At 33.5% G+C, this 23,537-nt stretch overlaps 1 protein-coding gene across 1 annotated transcript in view; it reads right to left on the bottom strand.

Moving 5' to 3' along the window:
* Positions 1-3,421: 3,421 nt before the first annotated feature.
* Positions 3,422-23,537, bottom strand: part of LOC149410425 (trehalose transporter 1-like protein) — a 30,955-nt gene continuing 10,839 nt past the window's right edge. Inside the window, exons 8-14 of the mRNA XM_089648639.1 lie at positions 20,139-20,457; positions 8,199-8,431; positions 6,360-6,465; positions 6,126-6,164; positions 5,329-5,546; positions 4,567-4,767; positions 3,422-3,760 (exon numbers count right to left, since the gene is read on the bottom strand). Of these exons, the coding sequence (XP_089504765.1) occupies positions 3,464-3,760; positions 4,567-4,767; positions 5,329-5,546; positions 6,126-6,164; positions 6,360-6,465; positions 8,199-8,431; positions 20,139-20,457 (1,413 nt within the window). The 3' untranslated portion in view covers positions 3,422-3,463. The remainder of the gene's footprint in view (positions 3,761-4,566; positions 4,768-5,328; positions 5,547-6,125; positions 6,165-6,359; positions 6,466-8,198; positions 8,432-20,138; positions 20,458-23,537) is intronic.

The following is a 23,537-nucleotide window of genomic DNA, read 5'->3' as shown; positions in this document are numbered from 1 at the left end:
AACCATTTAATAGTTGTATGTGTGATAGCTAAGTGAGATTCTCTTGTCGGTGAATTGAAATTATTATTTGAAGCTTTCCAAGGATCTAACCATTTAATAGTTGTATGTGTGATAGCTAAGTGAGATTCTCTTGTCAGTGAATTGAAATTATTATTTGAAGCTTTCCAAGGATCTAACCATTTAATAGTTGTATGTGTGATAGCTAAGTGAGATTCTCTTGTCGGTGAATTGAAATTATTATTTGAAGCTTTCCAAGAATCTAACCATTTAATAGTTGTATGTGTGATAGCTAAGTGAGATTCTCTTGTCGGTGAATTGAAATTATTATTTGAAGCTTTCCAAGGATCTAACCATTTAATAGTTGTATGTGTGATAGCTAAGTGAGATTCTCTTGTCGGTGAATTGAAATTATTATTTGAAGCTTTCCAAGAATCTAACCATTTAATAGTTGTATGTGTGATAGCTAAGTGAGATTCTCTTGTCGGTGAATTGAAATTATTATTTGAAGCTTTCCAAGAATCTAACCATTTAATAGTTGTATGTGTGATAGCTAAGTGAGATTCTCTTGTCGGTGAATTGAAATTATTATTTGAAGCTTTCCAAGAATCTAACCATTTAATAGTTGTATGTGTGATAGCTAAGTGAGATTCTCTTGTCAGTGAATTGAAATTATTATTTGAAGCTTTCCATGAATCTAACCATTTAATATTTTTTTCAGAGAAAAGTGCATTTTCTTCACCAAGTTTAAAAGAAATTGGTTGCTGGAGGAGATTTCGAAATCTTATTCCCTTGAATGGAGTTTTTACATTGACAATATTCCACCACGTGCGAATTAAATATATGAAATCAGCAGTTGTTGCAAAATGAGGAACATTGTATTGCTCACCTAGAGTCAACAACGCCTGTTGAACAAATTCGTTAAACACTTTTTGTCTTTCAAAAGAAGTTGGGCAAAGAGATTAATAGTTAAATAATAATTAAGAGTTAATCCGTAAGCATATTTTACTAAATTTATACATTCTAATTCATAAAGTCATTTTATTTAAGAGAACGCAGCTACTGATTCAGATGTTTGATCGTGGAAGTCTGGAAACAATAACACTTGATGATCGTCTTTCTTCTAATTATTTCTTATACACTTATATATGTGGACAGAATCTAAAATATGAAATAAAGGTAAAGTTTTATTGGATGGATGGCAGTAGACTATACTATATATTGCGGGGAAGAGCTAAAAGACATCATAGCTTTTCTATTAATGGAATTTTTATCACTAACTACACACAAATCATTAAATCCTATCTGTTTTATTTTTCATTATTTATTAAAGGAAAAAGTATATATAAGTATGTAAAAAGGTTTACATAACAATGACAATATTTAATAATACTCTTCCAATGATATAATATGTGATTAATCAAGAGAATTACATAGTGATATATCACTCTGTTGCTATAGCAACAGATCCTGAAACACATCTTAAAATAAACATCCACCACCTCACTCGGAGCCACCAGTGAACGAAATGACCACCAGTAAAGAACCGACTCAGTATTTACGTTGATCCCCCTCCACTGCTCATTAGAGTGAATTTCAAGATGGCCGACGCCTCCAACCAATCACAGCACAGCATAGCCCATTTATATTTTAATCAAACAATGATTACAAATTCAAAAGTGACTATTTGTGATAACATCAGACTCAATTTACGGGAAAATGGTCGTAAATATAACCACGAAACAAATATCAATATCACGAAATGATTAAATGCTAACATAATAACATGAAAAATCACAACAAAATATATTTATTGCTCTTTGGAAAATGTTCAAGCCAAAGATGTCTAACTTCAAACCCAATATGAAAATTTGTATATTTTATTATAAAATAAATCAACTAGACTCGAGGTGATGGTTTAGGTAAATTAAACTGACTTGGTTAAAGGTATCAAATCACAATATTACATTCCTCTCAGCAAGCTAACTATGGAGAGGAAAAATACCTAACCAATTTACTCCTCACTAAAGAGGGGAACCTCCTCCGAGAGGGCCCGATTTGAATTTGTTCTATAAATAGAGAACCGAATGCTATGCAAAGTCAGTACAACAACTACCTCTGAAAGGAAATCCTCTCTACTGAAAAACCGTCTCCAAGTCTTCAAGAAATATTTTCAAGTGTTTTACTTAGTACTTAATTCAGTTTTAGCCAGTAATAAATTCTTTTCGTCAGCTCAGATTTGGAAATATATTTCTTTCTGAACTTGACTTCAAACTTCACTCCAAGCTTTCACCACACTCGCCGAGACTGAAACGTTGACAAGTGTACCCAGCCTCCTATGCATATACAGTAATTGTACTTACGGTTAATTGTCTCATACACCTAACCCAAACCAATCGGCTTACCATCTTCTAATACCCCATAGATATACGGTCAAAAATCATTTTTCTGGACTGTGCTCATATTCTGATTGAAAAACATCATTAATTAAACATCATCATGGAAATATTTAGCACATTAAGATCGCTGATGAAAATTAAGTGAAAATCCTTCAAATTCGAATTCATTCAATTAAAACGTTCCGATTTTTTGTGTTTCACGAACCAGCACTGAAATTTTCACTCTCCCAAATCCCTTACTTCAAACTTAATTCTTTGCTTGCAATAAAAGTGCTTGTAATATTATTTCTTATATAACACGGTTTTCTTGAGACACTACTTCCAGGGATATACATAACCTAAAAAAAATTATATCAAATCTTTGTCTATTATTCCACTCAAGCCTCCTAACAGTTCTATTTCTAAAAAGAAAATAGATGGTGTAAAATGCATTTACAAATATAATATATGCAAAAAATTTACAAAATGTTTTTTCAAGTAATATTAAGAAGGTTTGAAATTGAACACGCCTAACCATTAACTGAAAAGACGGCAGAAACATCTTAAAAATACTCTAGAAAACATTGCGTAAATTACACGGTGACGGGATAAATCATCACAATGATAATTCATCACATCTTTAAAAAGTTATATAAAGATGAAACAAAAACTTTATTAACTGGGTTAAGTAGGTTAGGTTAGGTTAGGTTAAAAAAAATTCATCGTTTCTAACGACTTTATATCACTTTTTAGAAGTGTGTTGAATTGTCACTGTGTTGAGTTATCATGGAACCGATTCCGACTTTGGTGACTCTCGCCCTATGGCCGGCATGCGTGGGGAACGGCGTGGGCTTCTAAGTGCCATTAGCGCGGAGCGCTGATAGCGAGAACCTATTGACTGGGAGGTGTCGCCACTTGTGGCGATCGCAAGAACTAGCGTGTGGCGGCTTTATTATTATTACGTAACAACGGAAAGGTTAAACAAACAAAAAATAATAACGCACATATTATGGTCTCAATCATTTTATATCAGTCTTTTAGTAATCTCTAAGATTAATCTTATTTTAGTACAGTTTTCTTTGAATTTATTATTCCATATCACGATTGACTAACTTGTCTTTCAGAAACGGCCCTCCAATCAATTCAACTCCTCGAGCCTTATGCTTTTGTCCGTCAAAATGAGCCACTATCTCTTCGATTGGTCTTCCTTTAGTCTCTGGGAGGAAGATGGATGCGATGAGAATAGCCAAACAGCAGACGATGGCGAAGCCCCAGAAGAGGTTGTGGATGCCAAGCAAAATGACGAGAGGGGCGAAAAACTGAGCCACTAAGAAAGTACAGGTCCAAAGACAGGTTAGACCAATGCTGGTCGCTAATCCACGAACCTAGAAGAAACAAAAATATTATCGTCGGGTTCACCCAGTTCAAGAATTTTGGTGTGAATGTGTGTGTGTAATAGAGTGGTTCACAAGTGAAGGAAGGTGCTGAATAAATAATCGAATTATCACAAATTGATTTTATTAAATACAATGCACTTTATTATCAGAAGCACAATGTAACTATGGAAGGGAATGGATATATATGTATTTACCGGGTCTGCAACGGTCAGGTTATTTTAAATTTTAAAGTTTTAAATTTTTCCTTCAAAGCCTTCAAAGGCCGGGAAATAAATAAATAAAGGGACACAGATAATGTTTGAAATCGAAGTTTGATTCAGTTAAAAATGACGTTGGTGAAATTGCTATGGTTGAATTAGTGTTCAAAGCGATGCCGCGGGAAGGCAGAAGGTTTTGGTTTCAATTATAGTTATTTTTCGCATAGATTATAATATAATAGTATAATAATATAATAGAAAAAAGAAAAACAAACATTCCCTGGTTACGAATAACCTGACAATATTTGAAAATCTCCTACTACCACCACAGTAAGCTGAAAATGTTGCTTGAGTTGTGATGGAGGACTTAGCCAGCCGAGGAATTGAACATACTACGCCTGAGGGGGACCCAAGCGCGATGTCAACTCGGCCACCGACCGGTCAAATAGTTTAATTATAGTTTCGCATTTATCATTTAAGAGTGGTTTATTATTAATGTTAAAAAAAGTTGTACGGTTTTAAATGATTAAAGTTAACTATTTCGTTTAATTTGTGAATTAAAGTGAAATACCAATAAGGAGAAAAATAAAATGTTACCTGAACAAGGAACATCTCCGATGGAAGGATGAAGGGAACTGGTCCAATGCCCATGGAGAAGGTGCAAACAACCACGGAGAGGGACGCCACTGGAATCCAGCCTAGAGATGATACGTCATAGCCAGTGTCACGGACGTAGAAGTAGGTTCCAAGGGTGGCCATCGATAGCATCACTGTGCAGCTGGAACTAATGAGAAGGATCTGAAAACAAGGAAAACAATTTTTCCTACTATTATACGGATTTTAACAAGGAAGCATCCGTAACCGTGGAATAATTTTTTTAATATTAAGAAAGTAAGATTGTTTGGTAAAAACCTAGTTGGTGCTACAATAATCGTTCAGTTCTGGTCGCCTCCACGATGTGGTGTTTTCTCCGTACCGTCCAGTCAACACTGTTAGGCCTTACGGCAATACATTGTTCTGCAATATTGCAAGGCCTTACAAAAATATTTCGTTCTGCTATCGATCAGCCTCTTTCATGGTAGGTTAATTTCCATCATCGTTACGTGTATGCTAAACTACATTTAAAAAGCTGCTTTTTGACGGCTCTTCATTAGGGTGTATCGATTTTTAACTTTTTTTTTGTTTTCAAATTCCAAGTTGAGAAAAAGTTGCTACTAGGTACCACAACTTACCACAAAAAGTTTTGGATTTTTAAAAAAATGTTAGGTCTCCCGCACAAGGCCTAAAGTTTTCATTTTTTTCAAAAAAAAAAAAAAAAATAATTAAAACTTAAAAAATGTGTTGTTTCGAAATATCTACCTTTCTGCCAAGCTTCTCAATCAGGGAAGAAGCAACGATGGAACCGATGAACTGTATGATTCCAACTATAATTGTGGACATTGCAGGAGATAAGGTGCTGCCAGCCTCCTTGAATATGTTGGTGGTATAAGTCAGCACCGCGAAGATGCCAGTAAAAACTTGGCACGTCAATAGCGACACCGTTAGAGCGAGGGCTTTCATCGATGGTGGCGAATTAACTGCAACAATTATTTATAAAATTTTGAAACAATGTGATCTTGGTAGAGTTTTGTCAGTCAAAATCGGAGAATTAAATAAATAGTAGAACAAATTAAAAACACATTTAGGAGAATATTTTGAACCAGATTAGATGTTTAGATCACGAAAAAACCACTAACCGAGATAATTTCAATTTAATTTCTTGTTCTGGTTCGGTTGTGAATATATACTATATACCTAATTTATGGGAAAAATATTAAATGTTTTTATCTTATAAAACTAAAACATGGATAAAAGGTCAAAATTCTACGTCCACATCATGGATTGAAAACGTCTGTAATATTTATTTTAGACCACTGCCTTCAGATAGCGGGTCGCTTTCCTATGAGCAAGTTTAGGTCAGATTTGAATGACTCGCTCAAATATTGAACAGACCAAAAGTGTTGGATCCTGCCTCGTTACCCACGTGTATTATTGTTAAGTTGAAAGGATTGATTTGATTTGATTTGACAGTTTAAATTGTATTCCCAATGCCAAACCAACAACTTAAACACGCACTTCATTGAAAATTTCAAAGATAACGTGTGTAAAATACTTACAGAGGAATTTCCATGGTGATACATCTCCAGTAGATCCTTCTGCAAAAAAAGTAAAATAAAATGCCAGTAGTCGAACGCCAAACAAAATAAATACATAATTTCTGAAAGATTATAACATATTATACATAGAGATTTCGAAAAAAGTCACTTCCTTAAAAGTAAAGAGTGGTACTTTTGGAACTCAATCATGAATAAGCAACAAAATTTAATGCTTATTAGTTGTTTTATCTTTACCTTTATTAGAAAACTCAGCTTCGTGAACTAATTGGCTCAGTTCTTTCTTCAGTAACTCACTATTGACTGGAACTCTTCTTAACCATGACAGAGCTTCAGCTGCTTCCTACATCAGTATTACAATAATTTTTACTTCATTTTCTGATTTTTTTGTAAAAATAAGACCCAAACAAAATGAGACATGTATTTAATAACATCTCTAATACAGCTTGTGTTAATAAAAAAAAATATTTACTTTAATATGTATGAAAAATTGTATGAAAAAATTGTTGATTCTGTATATATAAGATGTAAATTATAACTTATAAAAATGTATATGAAACTAAACTTTAATCACCTGTTGACAAGCCAATTCAATTGACTTAGCAGGACTTGTTTGTTGATATGTATTGACTATTTATTCAATAAAAAAAATAAAAAATAAAATAAAGGCATTTTTTTACACAAGGTACATAGTAAAGAAAACCATGTAAAAAAACATTAAAATTCACGCCCAGGTTGCCGACACAGAAACTGAAAACTAAATGTCAAAATAATCAAAATAGTCAAAATAGTTATTTTATCATCGATATAATCAATGGATTTTATATTTCAATGTTATTCACAAAAGACAAAGAAACAAAGGGGATTCAAATCACAGTTATTGAAATAAAAGTGGTCCACGAACGGAACCTTTAGGCACACTGCATCTCAATAACGGCTGATTATTATTTTTTTACTTTTTCAATGAGGTCAGGCTGTAGTGAAACTGATGATAAAGTTTTTTAAACTAGTAAGACTTGTTTGTAATATTTTATTTCATCACCCTTACATTATTTCAGTAGCCACATTATTCGTTAGTATACAATTCAAGCATGTCTTCATGTTTTTGTCTTTCCTTCACCAGTTCTATACCTATCATAACGATGATAGTGCGGAATAAAGACAGTAATCGATGGTAATTAAAAGCATTGTTACCATATAAATACCTTTGTTTGGTTAGTTTTAACCAGGAAAGACGGTGATTCTGGCATTCTTGACATCAGGATGAAGGACAAGAAAGGGATGCACAGCATAATGACCAAAACGGTGAAGTAGTTCAAGTAGGCTCCCAGGATATAAATGATCCCAATTCCCAAGTTGTTGCTGAACGTCACCAAACTTCCAAGAGCTCCCCTAGCTCGAACACTTGCCACTTCTGATGAGTAGAGTGGAGATATGATTAAGTTCCCGCTACTTCCAAAACCAGCGATAAATCTGGCGCATATTAGTGCTATGGGGTTCAACCACACCAGTTTTAAGGTCCAGCTGATCTGTTGAAATAAAAATGTAGTGTTAAATGATGATTACAGATTTTCTATGAATGTTTCTGACTTTCCCCTTCTAGGGTGTTTTTTTTGTATTAAACTAGGATGTAGAAAGGGATATGAATTAGAAATTGTTAAGCTAAACGTAGATGCAAATTGAAGTTTTGAGCAAAATGCGTATTTTAAAATGCCCACTTGTAACTAGTGTTCAAACTTTTGCTTGTAGCTTCGTCTGTAAGAGCTATACATTTCCTCAATTTATGTTTATCAAGTGATAACGGTATGGCTTATTTATAGTTATTAAGTCTGCATATTTAAAAAAAATAATGCTGTACAAAGGTGTTGTTTTGTTAGATTTTCGGACTGAAAAGCCGTGTCGCAGTTACTCTCCCTTCTTGAACCAACTATTCCAATATTATGGAAGATGGAAAAAAGTTGGATTAGACTTGACTGTATATGTGGAGGTGGAAATATTACGAGAATATTAAATCATCTCTCTTAACTCTTCACGAAAAAACTGTTCAAAAGATTAACAAATTAATTGGAGCATTACCATGAAAGGTACAGCAATAGCCATGGCCGCTTTCTTCCTGCCAAACCTATCGGCCAGCCATCCAAAAACAGGAGTGCCTACAATGGCACCGACACAAAAGGCAGAGGCTACCAGTGAGGTCTGCGACACCGTCAGAGGAGCTCCCAGGGGGGAAAAATCAGTATCGTTGAGAATTAGTAGGGACGGTGAAACCCAACCTATCGCGCATCCTTGGCTGAAGGTCATGATGTTTACTGAAAATGGAATAACTTGGTCATTGTTGACTATATATATATATTACGTACTAGAAATGCCTTCTCCATTTAGATTTGTAGTAAACTAACTTACTACCTTTTGATTCTAGCCTATTAATCGCTCTCTCTCTGTCTTATCCTGACAAAGTGTATAGCCATTCCATTTGATCGAAACTAATTTCCGAATTTGAAATTTAAGCAGAGAGTTGCATTTCTTGTGTTTTGATTAATTCTATGGTAAAAACCAAAAACTGATTTGTTCCGTTAAAATTTAGAGAACAAGACTATTTGTCGTGTATAAATATGTATAGGAAAAACAATCTACCTACTAACTAACGTACACGCAAATCAATCGCTCCGAACAAAACAATTAAAATATAAAGTTTAAAACGCCTATAAAACAAAGTATAAGTTTTATCCGTGTTTACCACAGATGATTATTGTGTCACATCTAATTAACAAAGAAATATTCTTCAATTAAGTGATTAAAAAGAACAAATATTGAAGTGAGGTGACAGATCAGCGTCATTTTACAGTGAATTTGTCATATTATCTCCCAGTTTAATTTGAAATTCAATCTGTTGGTGATATATTCCTTATATAATTATTTATTCATTTATTTAATGCCCAGAGGGCTTTTACATGGTTGGTAGTATAATTTTAATTTGACAAATACTTTCAAACATAAAAAATAAGAATAAAATTACATTTGATAAAAGCTATGTAACAAGTTATACAAACACAAGAAACAAAAACAGAAAATTACAGCTATTTGTAGGTTTACATGATGTGTTTAGGAGTATTGTTGAAATAAATGTTTTAAATGATCCACAAAACTTGCCAAGTTGGTATTGAATATGTCAACATCACCCAAGTAATGATTTCCCATGGTGTGAAGTCGTTGTATCGGAGAGTGGTCAATGTAGTTACGCTTATGTGTGCTGCTGTAGAATATTGTATTTTGTCGTGTTGTTACTGTGGGTGTATGTATGTTAATAAGTTGCAGGAGTTCACAACAGTCGAATTTAAAGTTAAGTATTTTGAATAAGAACGTTAAATCGTTTATTTTACGTCTATCTTCTAATGTATGTATTTTTAGAGTATTTAATAAGAAATTGTATTTTAAGTCTTCGACAGGGATATTTTATTTAAAATTTATAAAACGTAGAAATTTTTTTTGTATTCGCTCAATGTTGTTAATGTGAATTGTATAAGATGGAGACCAAACTACTGAGTTATATTCAATTAGACTTCTTACTAGAGATACGTATAAGAGTTTAATGGCTTGCAAAGAATTAAAGTTTTTAGTTGTAATAAATTGATTAATATATATTAATATATAATTAATATATAATTAATTATCAAAGTGTTCATAATTATTGGTCCCGTGATAGTGTTTAAAAATAATAAAATTACAAAAGTGAACTGATAATATTGAAAAGAACAGTAAATTATTTAATTTACAGGTGCTCGGTTATATTATAAGCCGTTAAAACCACGCTTTGCCGCAAGCTTTGGTTGGTTCAGTGGTATAAGGCGTCACCTGAATTTGGTGCAGACATGTGATGATCCTAGGATCGAATCTTACCAAATCCAGAATAATAAAATAAAAGCGATTTTATTTTTATTTTATAATTTATAAAGTTCAACCAATATACCTAATTCGATTATCATCGTAGTGTCGTTATAAGGCGGGAAGTAAATATATTATTCAAGATGCACTGCAGAGTATGTCCAGAAGCCGTCCTTTCAGACGATTCAATATTTGTGTGTGCGACGTGTAAAGGCACCTATCATTTAGCCTGTGGAGGCATAAATGAGAATACATACCGTCGATTTACTCAAGAAAGGCGTGCCCAACAGAAGTGCAAGCAGTGCAAAAAGGATACTCGCTCAGCCGCCTCAAGTGTTACTATTTTAACGGAGACCACCAGTGATACCGCAACATTGGAACCATCAAAAAAAGTGACCAACAAAGCTTCAACGCCCACCTACCAACCATCAACTAATCTAGAAGAACTGCAAGAGTTAGTCATTTATAAAACGACTAATTTGGAAAAAAAACAAAATGATATTTTGGACCAAAATACAGTGGTGCCTCACACAACGAACTTAATTCGTTCCAGGAGCAAGTTCGTTATGCGAAAAGTTCGTTATGTGAAACGCGTTTTCCCATAACAATACATGTTAAAAAAAATAATTCGTTCTGTAGCATAAAATATGGTAAGATGACATAAAAAAAGATAAATTTTTTGTTATTATTTTTATTTAGATACATCTAAAAACATAATGAAAAAAACACACATTTTTTAATTTTAAGAAATAATCGAATCTTGCACATCTTCATCCATTTTCCGCCGATGGTGCGCAAAAGAGAAATCACCTTCCTGCTTTTTTTAGAACCCATCATATAAACAAAATGTTGAGTTTATCTTAAAAGGACGACTGCCGTGATACGTGTGCGATTTAATTCGTAATGAAGAACGATTGCTGCGATACGTGCGTAAGTTAAGCGTACTACGCAGTGACTAACGAGTCTAACGACTGCCTGCGCGGGAGGATGCAATTAATCGGCAGTGATCGTAGAAGATCGGGCGACTTCGTTGTGTGAAGCGAAGTTCGTTGTGTGAAGCGAAGTTCGTTGTATGAATCGTGAAATGAACGAAAAGGAAGTTCGTTGTGTGCAGCATTCGCTGTGCGAGGCGTTCGTTGTGTGAGGCACCACTGTAATAAAATTCTAGAAAATATCCAATTCATAAGTGCGCAGTATGAGGACTTTCTTGCCAGATTTCGTAACATGGAGCAACGGAATGATGAGCTCACGAAGAAGAACGCCGTTTTGGAAGCCAGAATTACGGTCCTGGAGAATGGTCTAGAATTTCAAGAGCGTGCCCTCAAAGCAAATAATGCCGAAATAAGAGGCATTCCTGAAATCAACGGGGAGAATTTACAAGACGTAATGTTCAACATCTGCCAGACTACAAAATCCTCGATTCAAACTAAAGATATCGACTCTATCTATCGGTCAGCTAAAAAAAATAATAAACAGAATCATCCGAGAGAAATAGTTATCAAATAAAAGACGAATCTAGCTAGAGATCAGCTGCTAGCGGATGTGAAAAATTACAATAAAAATCAACAAAATACCGAAGACAAACTTAACACATTGAACATTGGAATTGCCGGTCCTCGCTCGCCTATCTACGTTTCCGAACAACTGACCTTTCGATCAAAGCAGCTCTGGTTTAAGACACGCCAATATGCCAAGGAACGTATGTTTTGATTCGCGTGGGTTAAAGGAGGGAACATAAATATTAGAAAAGAGGCGGGATCAAATGCTATTCTCATTTCCGATGAATCAAAATTGTCAACACTGTGATAAAATTGTACCAATTTCGCTCTCGAGGTATATTTCGTCTCGCTTGTTTACTATTATTTTTAGTCGTTGTTCCCGCTTCATCAAGTCTATTGCTTTCCACTACCTGCTAGGAACTTGTATTATCACCAGCTTCATAGTAATTTTAGGTGTCAATAAAACTAAATTAGATATTGTATTAAAACTTATATTATGCGAAAGTTTATCACAGCACCACGTTAATCTAAAATATAATAACTATGTTACGCAATACGACACTTATTTAAAATATACTAAATATGTTTCGTTTACCATATGATAATTATAATGATTCCGATATAAATTATAACACAAATGTTATTTATGATCTAAATAATCTAAACAAATACAATTGGGGCTCATATAGCCTAAAAATCATTCATCAGAATATGAGAAGCATTTCAAAAATCGATGATTTTTTATTATTTCTTGATCAATTTAATTACTCATTCGATGTTATAATTTTGTCGGAATGTTGGATAAATAAAGAATACACCTCCAAAATTATACAAAATTACTCTGAATATCACACTAACATAAGTTTAAATAAATCAAGTGGAATCGTTGTTTACATCAGAGACGGAATACAAGCACAAGTAGATGAAATTTTATTATCACAAGCAAACTGTCTGAAAATTGTTTTGAACAACAACTTATGTATCTTTGCAATCTACAGATCAACCGCTTTCCAAAACATCGACACTTTTTTGAGCTCACTTCAAGCAATCATTAATAGTTCAAAAAAAATAGAACGTCAAATCATCATAGGCGATCTCAATATTAATACTATTCCCGAATACCATCGTCAATATAACGATTATTTATGCCTGCTTACTGAAAATGGATTCATTCAGACAATTAATAGTCCTACTCGAGAACAGGGCATGAGTAAATCTTGCCTAGACCATATCAATGTTAAAAATGTTAACCTAATCAACTCATTTGTTTTTCACACTACAATTTCAGACCACTACACCACAGCTCTCTGTCTTAAAAACAAACCTCCCACTGATGCTAAAATTAAATATGTCCCTCGAACAAATTACAATAACTTAGTCGAAGACTTGCGATCAGAAAACTGGCAAAACGTTCTAGACCAAATTGATACTGACTCAGCAATAAATGAATTTATCACAAAATTACATTCATATATATCTAAACACACTAGTCACATACACATAACAAATAATCAAGTAAAACTCACACCTTGGATCTCCCCTGGCCTTGTCAAATCTATTCACAGAAGGAATCAATTACACGAAAAGGCGAAAAGATGTCCTGAAAATATTTTAGTACAAGCTCATTATAAAAAGTATAGGAATTTATGTAAACATTTAATTAAATCGACCAAAGAAAATTATTATAAAAAAATTATTTACGAAAATAACTGTACGCCAAAACGTCTGTGGGAAACTTTTCGTAATATATCTAAAACAAAAATTAATAAATCTTCCGAAATTAAATCGTTGTACATTAATAATATAAACTGTTCAGACCCAAAAATTATGGCAAATTTTGCCAATAATTATTTCACTTCAGTGGGAGTCACTCTTGCGAAAAAAATTCTTGATAAACTTAATACTACTGAAATTGATCTCGCTAAGTTTACTACCTCTAATTTCGGTCATAAAATAGACAATGTACAAACAACGACAAACGAAGTCATGAAAATAATTGACGATCTTAAGTCATCAAATGCTTGTGGTCCTGATAAAGTCTCATCAAATCTGTTAAAACTTATTAAATCCTCAATCGCAATACCGATCGCGTTCATTTCGAATCTAAGCTTTAAATCAGGAATATTCCCCAATCATTTAAAACATTCAGTAGTTATATTGCTTCACAAAAATGGTGACAAATCGTATGTACATAATTACCGGCCAGTTTCTTTGCTAAATTCGGTCTCGAAAATTATTGAAAAAATTGTAAAAAATCGCCTTAGCACATATCTGGAAGATAATAACATTCTTTCTAATAGACAATACGGCTTCCGACCAGGTTTAAGCACAGAAAACGCTATCGCTAACCTGACAAAAATCATCTCTAATAATATCGATGGAGGAATTAAATGTACTGCACTATTCCTGGATCTAGCCAAAGCGTTCGACACTATATCACATAAAATTCTGTTGAAAAAACTACAGTGCGTTGGAATACAGGGTCAACTATTAAAGTGGATGGTTAGTTATTTAGAAAACAGAAGCCAAAGAGTGAACATTAATGATACTCTAAGCGATTCAGCAAATATTAAATTTGGTGTACCTCAGGGAAGTACTCTAGGGTCAATTTTGTTTAATATATATATTAATGAGCTGTGTAACAGTTCCCTTGCCGACCACATTATTACCTTTGCAGACGATACGGTCTTGTTATTTGAAGGTAAAAACTGGAATGAAGTTCACAGTAAAGCAGAAGCTGGTATAAACAGTGTTAAACAATGGCTTGATAATAATCTACTCACACTCAACACGGAGAAAACAAAATTCATCCGCTTCAGTGCAACTCAAGCGGGACAACCGAAAGAAACACAAAACATTATTATACACCACTGCAATAACCTAACTACTTGTAATTGTAACACCCTAGAATGCGTAGATAGTATAAAATATCTAGGAATTATGATAGACAAATTTCTGAGATGGGACCTACATATAGACTCAATTTCCACAAAAGTCAGAAAACTTACTCATCTTTTCCTGGGCATTAGAAATATTCTCTGCATAAAAGATCTTAAATGTTTATATTATGCTCTGTGTAACTCATTACTTGAATATGCATCTTTGGGATGGGGCGGATGTACCAAAACAATACTGGATCCCTTAGCAAAAGCACAGAAATCACTGCTAAGGGTCATCCTAAAAAAACCATTTAGGTACCCCAGTGATGTATTATTCAAAGAGATACGAGTTCTTGATGTCAAGCAACTATACATAAAAAAAATTATATTACACACTCAAAAACAACGTCACCACTACCCTTCCATTGATCATTATCACGACACTAGACATTCAAGGAGGAATCCAGTTGTTCCACCTACTACTATGACATCCTTTGCCCAAAGACAATTCTATTACCTTGGTCCAAAATTATTCAACCTCTTACCCGATTTATGGAAATCGAAAAGCATAAGCATTCTGCGTAAATTAGTTTATTATTGGCTTCTAGACTTGGGAAGAGTTGAAAGCGAACTTATGATGACCAACAGATAAACAAAAATGTTTTGTACTCACATTTATTCATTTTTATTGGCAGTTAAATAAAAAATTCCTACCATGCATCTGATTTATACAATGCGATTGATAATTTTTGTGATTGATAATGTTTATACAATATGTTTTCATGTACCTTGTTTATATGTTTCTTGATTATGTATATTATATTATATGTACCTTGATTATGTAAATTAATACACAGCACAGTAACAGCGATTAATCGATTAGCGATTAACAAATTAAGAAACCCACCTAATATTTTTCTTATATTGTAACTATAAATTGAATTAATCCAATATGTTATCATGTACCCTGATACAGAGTTCCTTAATTGCATATTATTACATGTACCTTGATAAAATTTATCAGGTGTTTTCATAAAAAAAACTAATATTCGGGAGTACAAATATGTCTGAAAAAGTTTTTATTTTGATTACTTTGATAAATATATATGTATATAGACTATATTACAAGCGTAACTATTAATGTAAAGTATGGAAATATAATTCATAACAGCAGCGTGTACAAATGTTAACTAAACCAGGCAATTTGGCTGTCCTAAAACGGGAAAATTTCCTAGTTGGACAGCCAAAGCTTCCTTAATATGTATGTTATTATTTGTATCTAATAAATAAATAAATAAATAATACTTGAGATCAACGATTATTATGACATTGGTAATTTTAGACCGATTAGGTCTACTTTGCAAGTATGTAGGTACATGCATTAACTTGTCTAATTTGTAATACATTAACTTGTACAGAGGCAATAAAGACAAGTTAATGCATTGATAATAAAGAGTAATCAACTCATAGACGCAGTATAACACTACACGACTGTCCGATACATTCGTTAAAAAAAGGGAAACGCCACAAAACTGCTCAGCATCCGGAAAGTCGAATAAAATAAGAAAAGAAAATATGGATTGTAGAATAATGGAACTTACCTATTATGACTGCTATGAATTGATTTCTGATTCCATCTTTCGCGGGACTGTCAGTGTCTGCCATGCTAAATAAGTTCACTTCAAAAATATACTGTGCACTAATTTAACAGACTCAATATTCTTAAGTGCGCAAATCAGAACCAATCGCGAAAGTAATCAATTAATCAATTCATAAAAAGATGATGCGATTGTGATATGAGTACTAGTCCATTTTTGGCAACTTTGTGTTATGTACTGAGCATGCTCCATATATTTCGCGAAATTCAGTGGCATTTTCGTTTTTCTTGAGATGCCATAAAGATTGTTTATCTTAAACTAACTTCTAGCGGGAGTGTTTGTGCGTCACGAGTGCCAATTGTCATAAATCAATCCTGAAAAGCTGTATTGTTAAGCAAATATTTGGAGATCATAAATATTTTGTTGTTTAATTAATTATGGGTGTCCAATAAAATTGTTAGAATTTAATTATTTTTTATGAAACTAAATGTTCATACTATCATTTCACCTCAAATCCTTCGTCCTTCCCTTTCCGCTCCAATCCTCTTCCACTCGGTGCATCTACTTCTTTCTCGATCTGCCTCTGGATCGCTTTCATTGGCGAACTTGAAAAATATATTTTATTCGTGAATTTAGTGGCGTTGAAGTCACACACATATGACACACGTCGTTGGTGACAACCGTCTTAGCATACATTGGCGTTTTCCATGTCATAATGACGTTGTAGCCAGTTGTAACGTTTTGGATTGTTTTTAATATCAATAATTATGAATTAAAATATTAAAATTTTACATTTTCTGTACAATGAAAAAAACATTCATCAGAAACAGATTTTTTAAAATCACCCACACATTTTTAAGGGCATTCATGGTGTATGCAAATGCCCCCATTAAAAGTGTCGATCGTGATTAATGTTCGGGTTATTTTGCCATGTTGCGCTTCCTCCTCCTTCCTGGTTTAAAACCGTTTATTGCTTTGGATTCCTGGGAAGACACAAAACGCATCGAGCCCGCCTAATTATGGAGGTAATTGAAACACATTAGTTCAATTTGAACTTCCTTAATGTAAATACCGCACTAAAGTCCCGAACTAGCAAGACTGTATCCTCCCTAATGGGTATGTTGTGAGCCTGAAGTACTTGACACTTAAGATCTGGTCATTGGAGGGGACCCACCCTTTCCCGACGGCTGTGTTACGAAACTGATTGTTTAACCTCCTTAGCCGCACACATCAGGATGCTATTTTTTTTTTGTAAAAAGAAGCTAAATTTATTTCAAAACGATTCTAGACCCTCCACTGTCCCTGCATGCATGATTGTTAGTACGAAAAAATGTATGCATACTTACATTAATAGTAACACAAAATAAGAACACATCTGAAATGTGTTCGCGTGGTGGTTTGGCATCGAAAATTAAATAATAAATAAGGAGCACAATATTTATAAGTGGAAGTATGATTGAAACATAAAAATATACAAGCCGCGTATCGAGGGCAGTTTACCCCACTATTACGGGGCAGTCTCGGCAAGAATGAGCGTGGCAAGCGGCCTGGCCACAACGATCCCAAGCACCCGCGTCCCTTAGCCAGTTTTCCGAGAGTACCCTCGAAGAAATGTAAATGGGGGGAGGGGGGGGGGGGAGATACTCCCAAAGACCCTAGGGAATGAAGTGAGCCTTAGGTCACCGGAGGCAGGACGGAAAGGGACCGGGCTCGTGCAAACATTCCCCAGGCCCGCTCATGATGCCGGGGGAGGCAACCGTGGTTCGTGGGACAGCCGCACCGGATTAATGTCACCTTGCTGGATGCAGGAACAGGGTCTATCCGCCCCCATGGTGGGGAAATAAACAACACAGTACGATAGAGTTCAGTTCGACAACCTATTCATAAACCAATTTGTTAGTAACAAAGTTACTTGTTTAAAAAAGATCTGGTCACCAAACACCACTAAAGTCATTTAAATGTTATGATTGTCAACTTCCGACAAACGACAAATATTACAGAGATATTTTCACTCTTTAAGCAGCAACCCGGAACATCACTGAACTACTCTTGTACCAGTCACTTAAATGTCGAAGCCACGAAGTAGGTAAGGCGTCTTCCCCTGAAAAATACATTTGTCGCTCTTCATGATCTGATTACGAGGTTGAAGTTTGAAAAGTGGCTAAAATGATTACATAAATAGAAATGATGGAAAACCCTGCCATTTGTGAGAAGATTTCAGTATTAACTTAGTGATAATAAAGTTATTTTAACATTGTGATAACGCCGCGCCGCGCCGGGTGGCTCAGAAAAGAATCAGAGATTTCAGGCACACGATGATAGTGAACAATTACCAAGCAGCTGCAAATATATTATTTCTATTTGTTTTGGAATTTTCTTATATCTACACGTGCATATAAATTATGGTCTATCTTTGCCGACTGGATAAAATAAATAATGATATAAATAAAGTAGAGTATGTGAAAACTTATCCAGTATGTGGTACCTTATTTGGCGATAGTTAGTAAAGTTTATTACTTTTTAGGCCTTTCAGTTATTATTATATTTTATTATTTGTTATTATGTATAAAATATACAGAATTTTTATTTCAGTCACCAAATTACGGATGGTCTTTCGCAATGTTAGCTCAGTTTTGACTTGAATTTTAATAACACCCTGTATCGTAATTCGTATTTTTGGATTCTCTCGAATGCGAGAGAAGGGGTATATTTGAGGAGGAAAATTATTTAACTTTCACATATCCTTTACAAAATAAAAATTCGTTGCACATTTGTTTTTTTTTCAAAAAACCTTTTAAACTGAGTTACTTGTTTACCCAATTAATAAATTAAATTGGCAAAAATTAGAAATAAAAGTATGTGAACCGATAGAAAAATGCATTGGTGTAAGTTGGGGTAGCGGAGTTGAATTATCGATTATATCATTTACGGAATATTTATACAGCTTCGATCTTGTAATGAATCTTACGACCCTCAAAACTTCAAATGGATGTTATATCCCTTATTTCATGATGATTTTTGCAAAAGCCTTTAAACTAACCGGAGCCAATAGGACTTTGACACCTTAATTTTGGGGAATGTTGAGAGGCTGAGTAAAGTGGGGAGAGGAAAAAGATGAAGGATTGGAAGCTCCTAGCCATTCAGATTTGTTAACTAAAGATGGCAAAAGCCATTTCAGGAGATAAAGCGATACCAAAAGTAAATACCTACCACATCCATATCTTAAATGCATGGGGGATTGCAAACATGCGCTTAGGTCATTGCAAGTTAGTGACGTAATGATATTCTATGTGTGTATTCTAAGCTTTGAGTTTCAATTTTATTAATAACCATACAAACGATTTTTAGTGACATAGGGGCTTGTTCAATACTGTCATGTACAACCGGACTCATTAGTTATGATAATGTACGGGAACAAATAAAAATAAATATACTTACAAAAAAATAGTACTTACATATTTATTATAACAAAATACACAATACTGTACAGAAAAACATATTTATTCAAAAATAATGAAAACTCTCAAAGCACGATCACCAATGAGTTAACCTCTCTGATTCATCAAAATAACTCTTAAAATATTTCATCAGTTCTTTGTTCTCTAGAAAGCTTCTAAATGTTCCTTAATATTAAAATAATAAATTCACAGTGCCTACAAACAGTCCAGCGCTATGGATGCATATGCAAGTCTAATGGCACTTCGGAAATGACGTTTTCAAAAAAACCGTATAAAGAAAGATATAATTCTTGTTTTCGTTCAAATCATAGTTTTGAAATAACAAATAAGAATTTTAAAATTTTCTCTTTTTACTTTTCTCACAAATATTGATATCATAGTGATCACGCCATTAATTAAAAAAAATACTTATGTATTTTATCATTGACGTGCATGTATTAGAAGAATAATCAGGTGGAATTGATACAACTCACAAAAAATTCATCGGATATTTTAGTAATATTTTGGCAGTTGGTAATTTTTTTTATGGTTTTGAAAGCAGTTTATATGAATAAAAATAATTTATCCTTTTTCCGATAAACTCACGATATTCTACGCTGGTTGATACCAAACAGCTGATTGATATGCTTTATATGGATTGATATCAGATCATTTATATATTACAACAGATTTTAGTTTCTCTGTCAAACCCATTAATGGTGATGATCCTTCTCATCTATGACATCATTTATCACCAATGTAGGTTTCAAAAACAGTTCTCCGGCTTCTTCAGCGTCGACTCCTTGAGACTGCGTGAATTTATTTCCGCCGAAGTGAGCAACGATCTCTTCAATTGGTCTGCCTTTCGTCTCCGGTTGGAACATAACGGAGATAAATATGGCGATGCAACCGACGAAGCCGAATCCCCAGAAGACGATGTGACTGCCAAACAGAATGACGGTTGGGGCAAAGAATTGACTGACGAAGAAGGTGCAGATCCAGAGCCAGGTTAGGCCAATGCTGGTGGCTAATCCACGAACCTAAAAATAGGGAAGTTATAACATGAAATATCAAATATCTTCTGAAGTGTAGTAATCAGCAATTTGAAGTGGAAACAACATTATAAACACTACAGCAAACAAACTTAGAAAATTCATTTACTTTTTTAGACAAACTCGCAACTTTCTCAACTTAAGCCAGCTCAAAACAATCTACTATGCACTTTGTCAATCTTTAATTGAGTATGGTATCATAGCATGGGGAGGAACAAACGCTACCGCCATTGATCCAATATCTAAAGCTCAGAAACTTATAATAAAGATTATCCTCAAACTACCAATCACAAGGAGTTCGGATGAAATCTTTAGGAAAATCTGTGTTATGGACATAAGGAAACTTTATGCCAAAAACATACTAACATACCTCTTCAAACACAAAACTACTTTTGACAATATCCAAACTGCTCGTGATACTAGAACCAAAGGACATAATTTCTTACAAATCCCTTTCGCTAAAACAACTTTTGGCCAGAGAAATTTTAGATATTTTGCAACAAGGCTATATAATGCTCTCCCACTAGCCATTAGACTGAACGAATTTTTTTTGAAATATAAAACAGACATCAAGTCTTGGATCATCAGCCAAGACAGATCCAAGATCAAAAATTTTATAAAAATCCCTTCATAAGTATGTACTCCAACTAGATGCTGATTAACAAATTTATCATTTATTATTATTTATTATTTTTTATCTTTTTCACAATGTCATTTAATGTAATGAAATATTTTATGTTTCAAAAAATATGTAAACATTAATTTATGTATCAAATACGTCTGTCTCGACACAGGTTTATCCTAGTGAGACAGACATTGAAAAAAAAACCTGTAAAAAACTTTATATTGATAATAAAAATAAAAAAAATAAATAAAAAATATCAACAGTGATCAAATTTACGAAGAAAAAGTTTAAGTCAAATTATTATTGAGAGTTGTACCTACCTACCTACCAACAGTGGCGGTTTTCTCTAAAGTGCGTTTGTGCGGCGAACCCCCATTAAAAATATGAGAAAATAAAACATCCTTGTTTTATAATAATATAAGCACATTATAGATAGCACGCTATTAAAATTTCGCCTTCAAAACCCGCGCCACCGAAAAATACGATGCCTATTCCAAATTTGTGCGAGTTAAAATCCGCGCCAAACTCTCCATACAAAATAATCTTAGCCGGTACAGACCCTATGACGGTGATATATACAAAATTTGGTCTTTCTTTGCAAAAATAAGACAAATTGTGTGCGCCGAACACGCGTTGTGATATCACGTGACCTCCGAACATTGACGAATGTAACCGAAGAAACCCGAGAACTTCGCGGCCGACGTTTAACCTTTGAACCATAGGGATGCAAGTTAAGTGTTATTTTTTTATGTTATATTATGGTATTTAACTTTGAAGTCATTTTTGTACATATTTTTGTTTTCTTGTTTCTGCATTTCTCCAACCGTTTGCTTATGGCATTTGTAAATCTACTACCTATTTTTAAATTTATTTCGTGCCACCTTTATTTGTTTTTTTGATGTTTTAAAATATCTATTATATATTCTACGAAATTATTCTTCTCTAAAAAACAATAATAATTAGCAACGTACCTACATTGAGTGCTATAAAAACATTAAACAATTTAATTCCTATAAAAACTTTTCTCATTATCTAATAATTGTGTCTAGGTAAAGTGATTTAAAAACAATAATATGTCGGTACCCCTCCCACTAACTTTATTTAAGTTGTGTGACTGCTGCCGTATTTGACTATTTGACGTAGGACAACAGTAAGTAAATTTTAATTAGATATGTTTATCTTCTCTTGAATTTCTGAACCCCCTGTTAAAAAAACCACGAACCGCCACTGCCTACCAACGACCAAATATTCTTATTCAATATCATCAACAACGTTGTTGACCTTGACTACCTTCTAGAAAACATTAATGTCTACTCTCCGGTACGAAACATACGCTCAAATCAACTGTTCCACATACTCAAAAACTAAGTACATAACAAAAAAAACATTAATTTTCCAGAAGAACAAGTACTTGCACTAAATACATTTATATCTTTCATTTTCTTCAATTTATCCTCAGTTCAATTAAATAAAATCATCAAAAGGAATTAAATCGCACGAATAATAATAATTATGAGCTCCCCATGGATGTATGTGTTGTGCGTTATAGACATTCATTATTTTATTTATTTTTCTCATTATGCTAGGGTTTTGTTTGTATTTATCACCTAAAATGTTAATTTAATTAACACCCCCCTAATTGAGATAACTCGTGTTTAGGGAGAGAGTGTCGTTTGAAGTTTTTAACATATATAGATTTGAGGAATACAACCATACATATAAACTTTTAAATTGTGAACATATGTGTACAGATTAACAGATGTCTATACGCTAAATAGTACAAAAAATATATATTTATATTTTACAGAAAAAAAAATTTTAAAACTGATTTTTTGTTCAATAACATACCAAATTAGTCTGAGGTGAAGTATATTTTATGTTTATTCTTAAAATTTTCTTTTTTTTTCTGTTTGTATTTTACGGAGTTTGTTAAAACATTTAATGGCTGAATATTTGTAATGGTGTTACCTTTTTACATTATAGAAGCTAGGTACAAAAAATCTGTTATATCATATCTTTTAAATCATGGCCAATAAAATGTAAGTATACTCATACTTACGTAAAAAGTAAAATAAATATGTATATAAAATGAAGTGCCTGGGGCAACTGAGGAAACTTGGGTCAATAAAAATAAAAATAGTCAATAAGGTGAACCAACAGCTTGATTGGCATTTAACTACTTTCAACCAAAACCCGAATATAAATGCATACATTTTAGCTATTGTAATATATTATATCATATATTTCAATCAATACTAAGCTAACCTAGTCTACCTATAAGTTTTGCGGGTGCTTGTATCTCTAACTTTTTATATCCACCTAGAGTTTCTGTTAATTGTATATTTTCTGATGTCACTGTTAATAATTTACTGTATATGGTATATTTTATATTTGGTATATTGATATTAAAATAAATAAATTATTTCATGATGTATTATTTTTA

The sequence above is a fragment of the Hesperophylax consimilis genome, chromosome 28 (genome assembly GCF_061612785.1).
Source record: "Hesperophylax consimilis isolate HC1 chromosome 28, BYU_Hcon_1.0, whole genome shotgun sequence".
Classification (NCBI taxonomy): Eukaryota; Metazoa; Arthropoda; class Insecta; order Trichoptera; family Limnephilidae; genus Hesperophylax; species Hesperophylax consimilis.
This window is presented reverse-complemented; position numbering and strand designations above follow the sequence as displayed.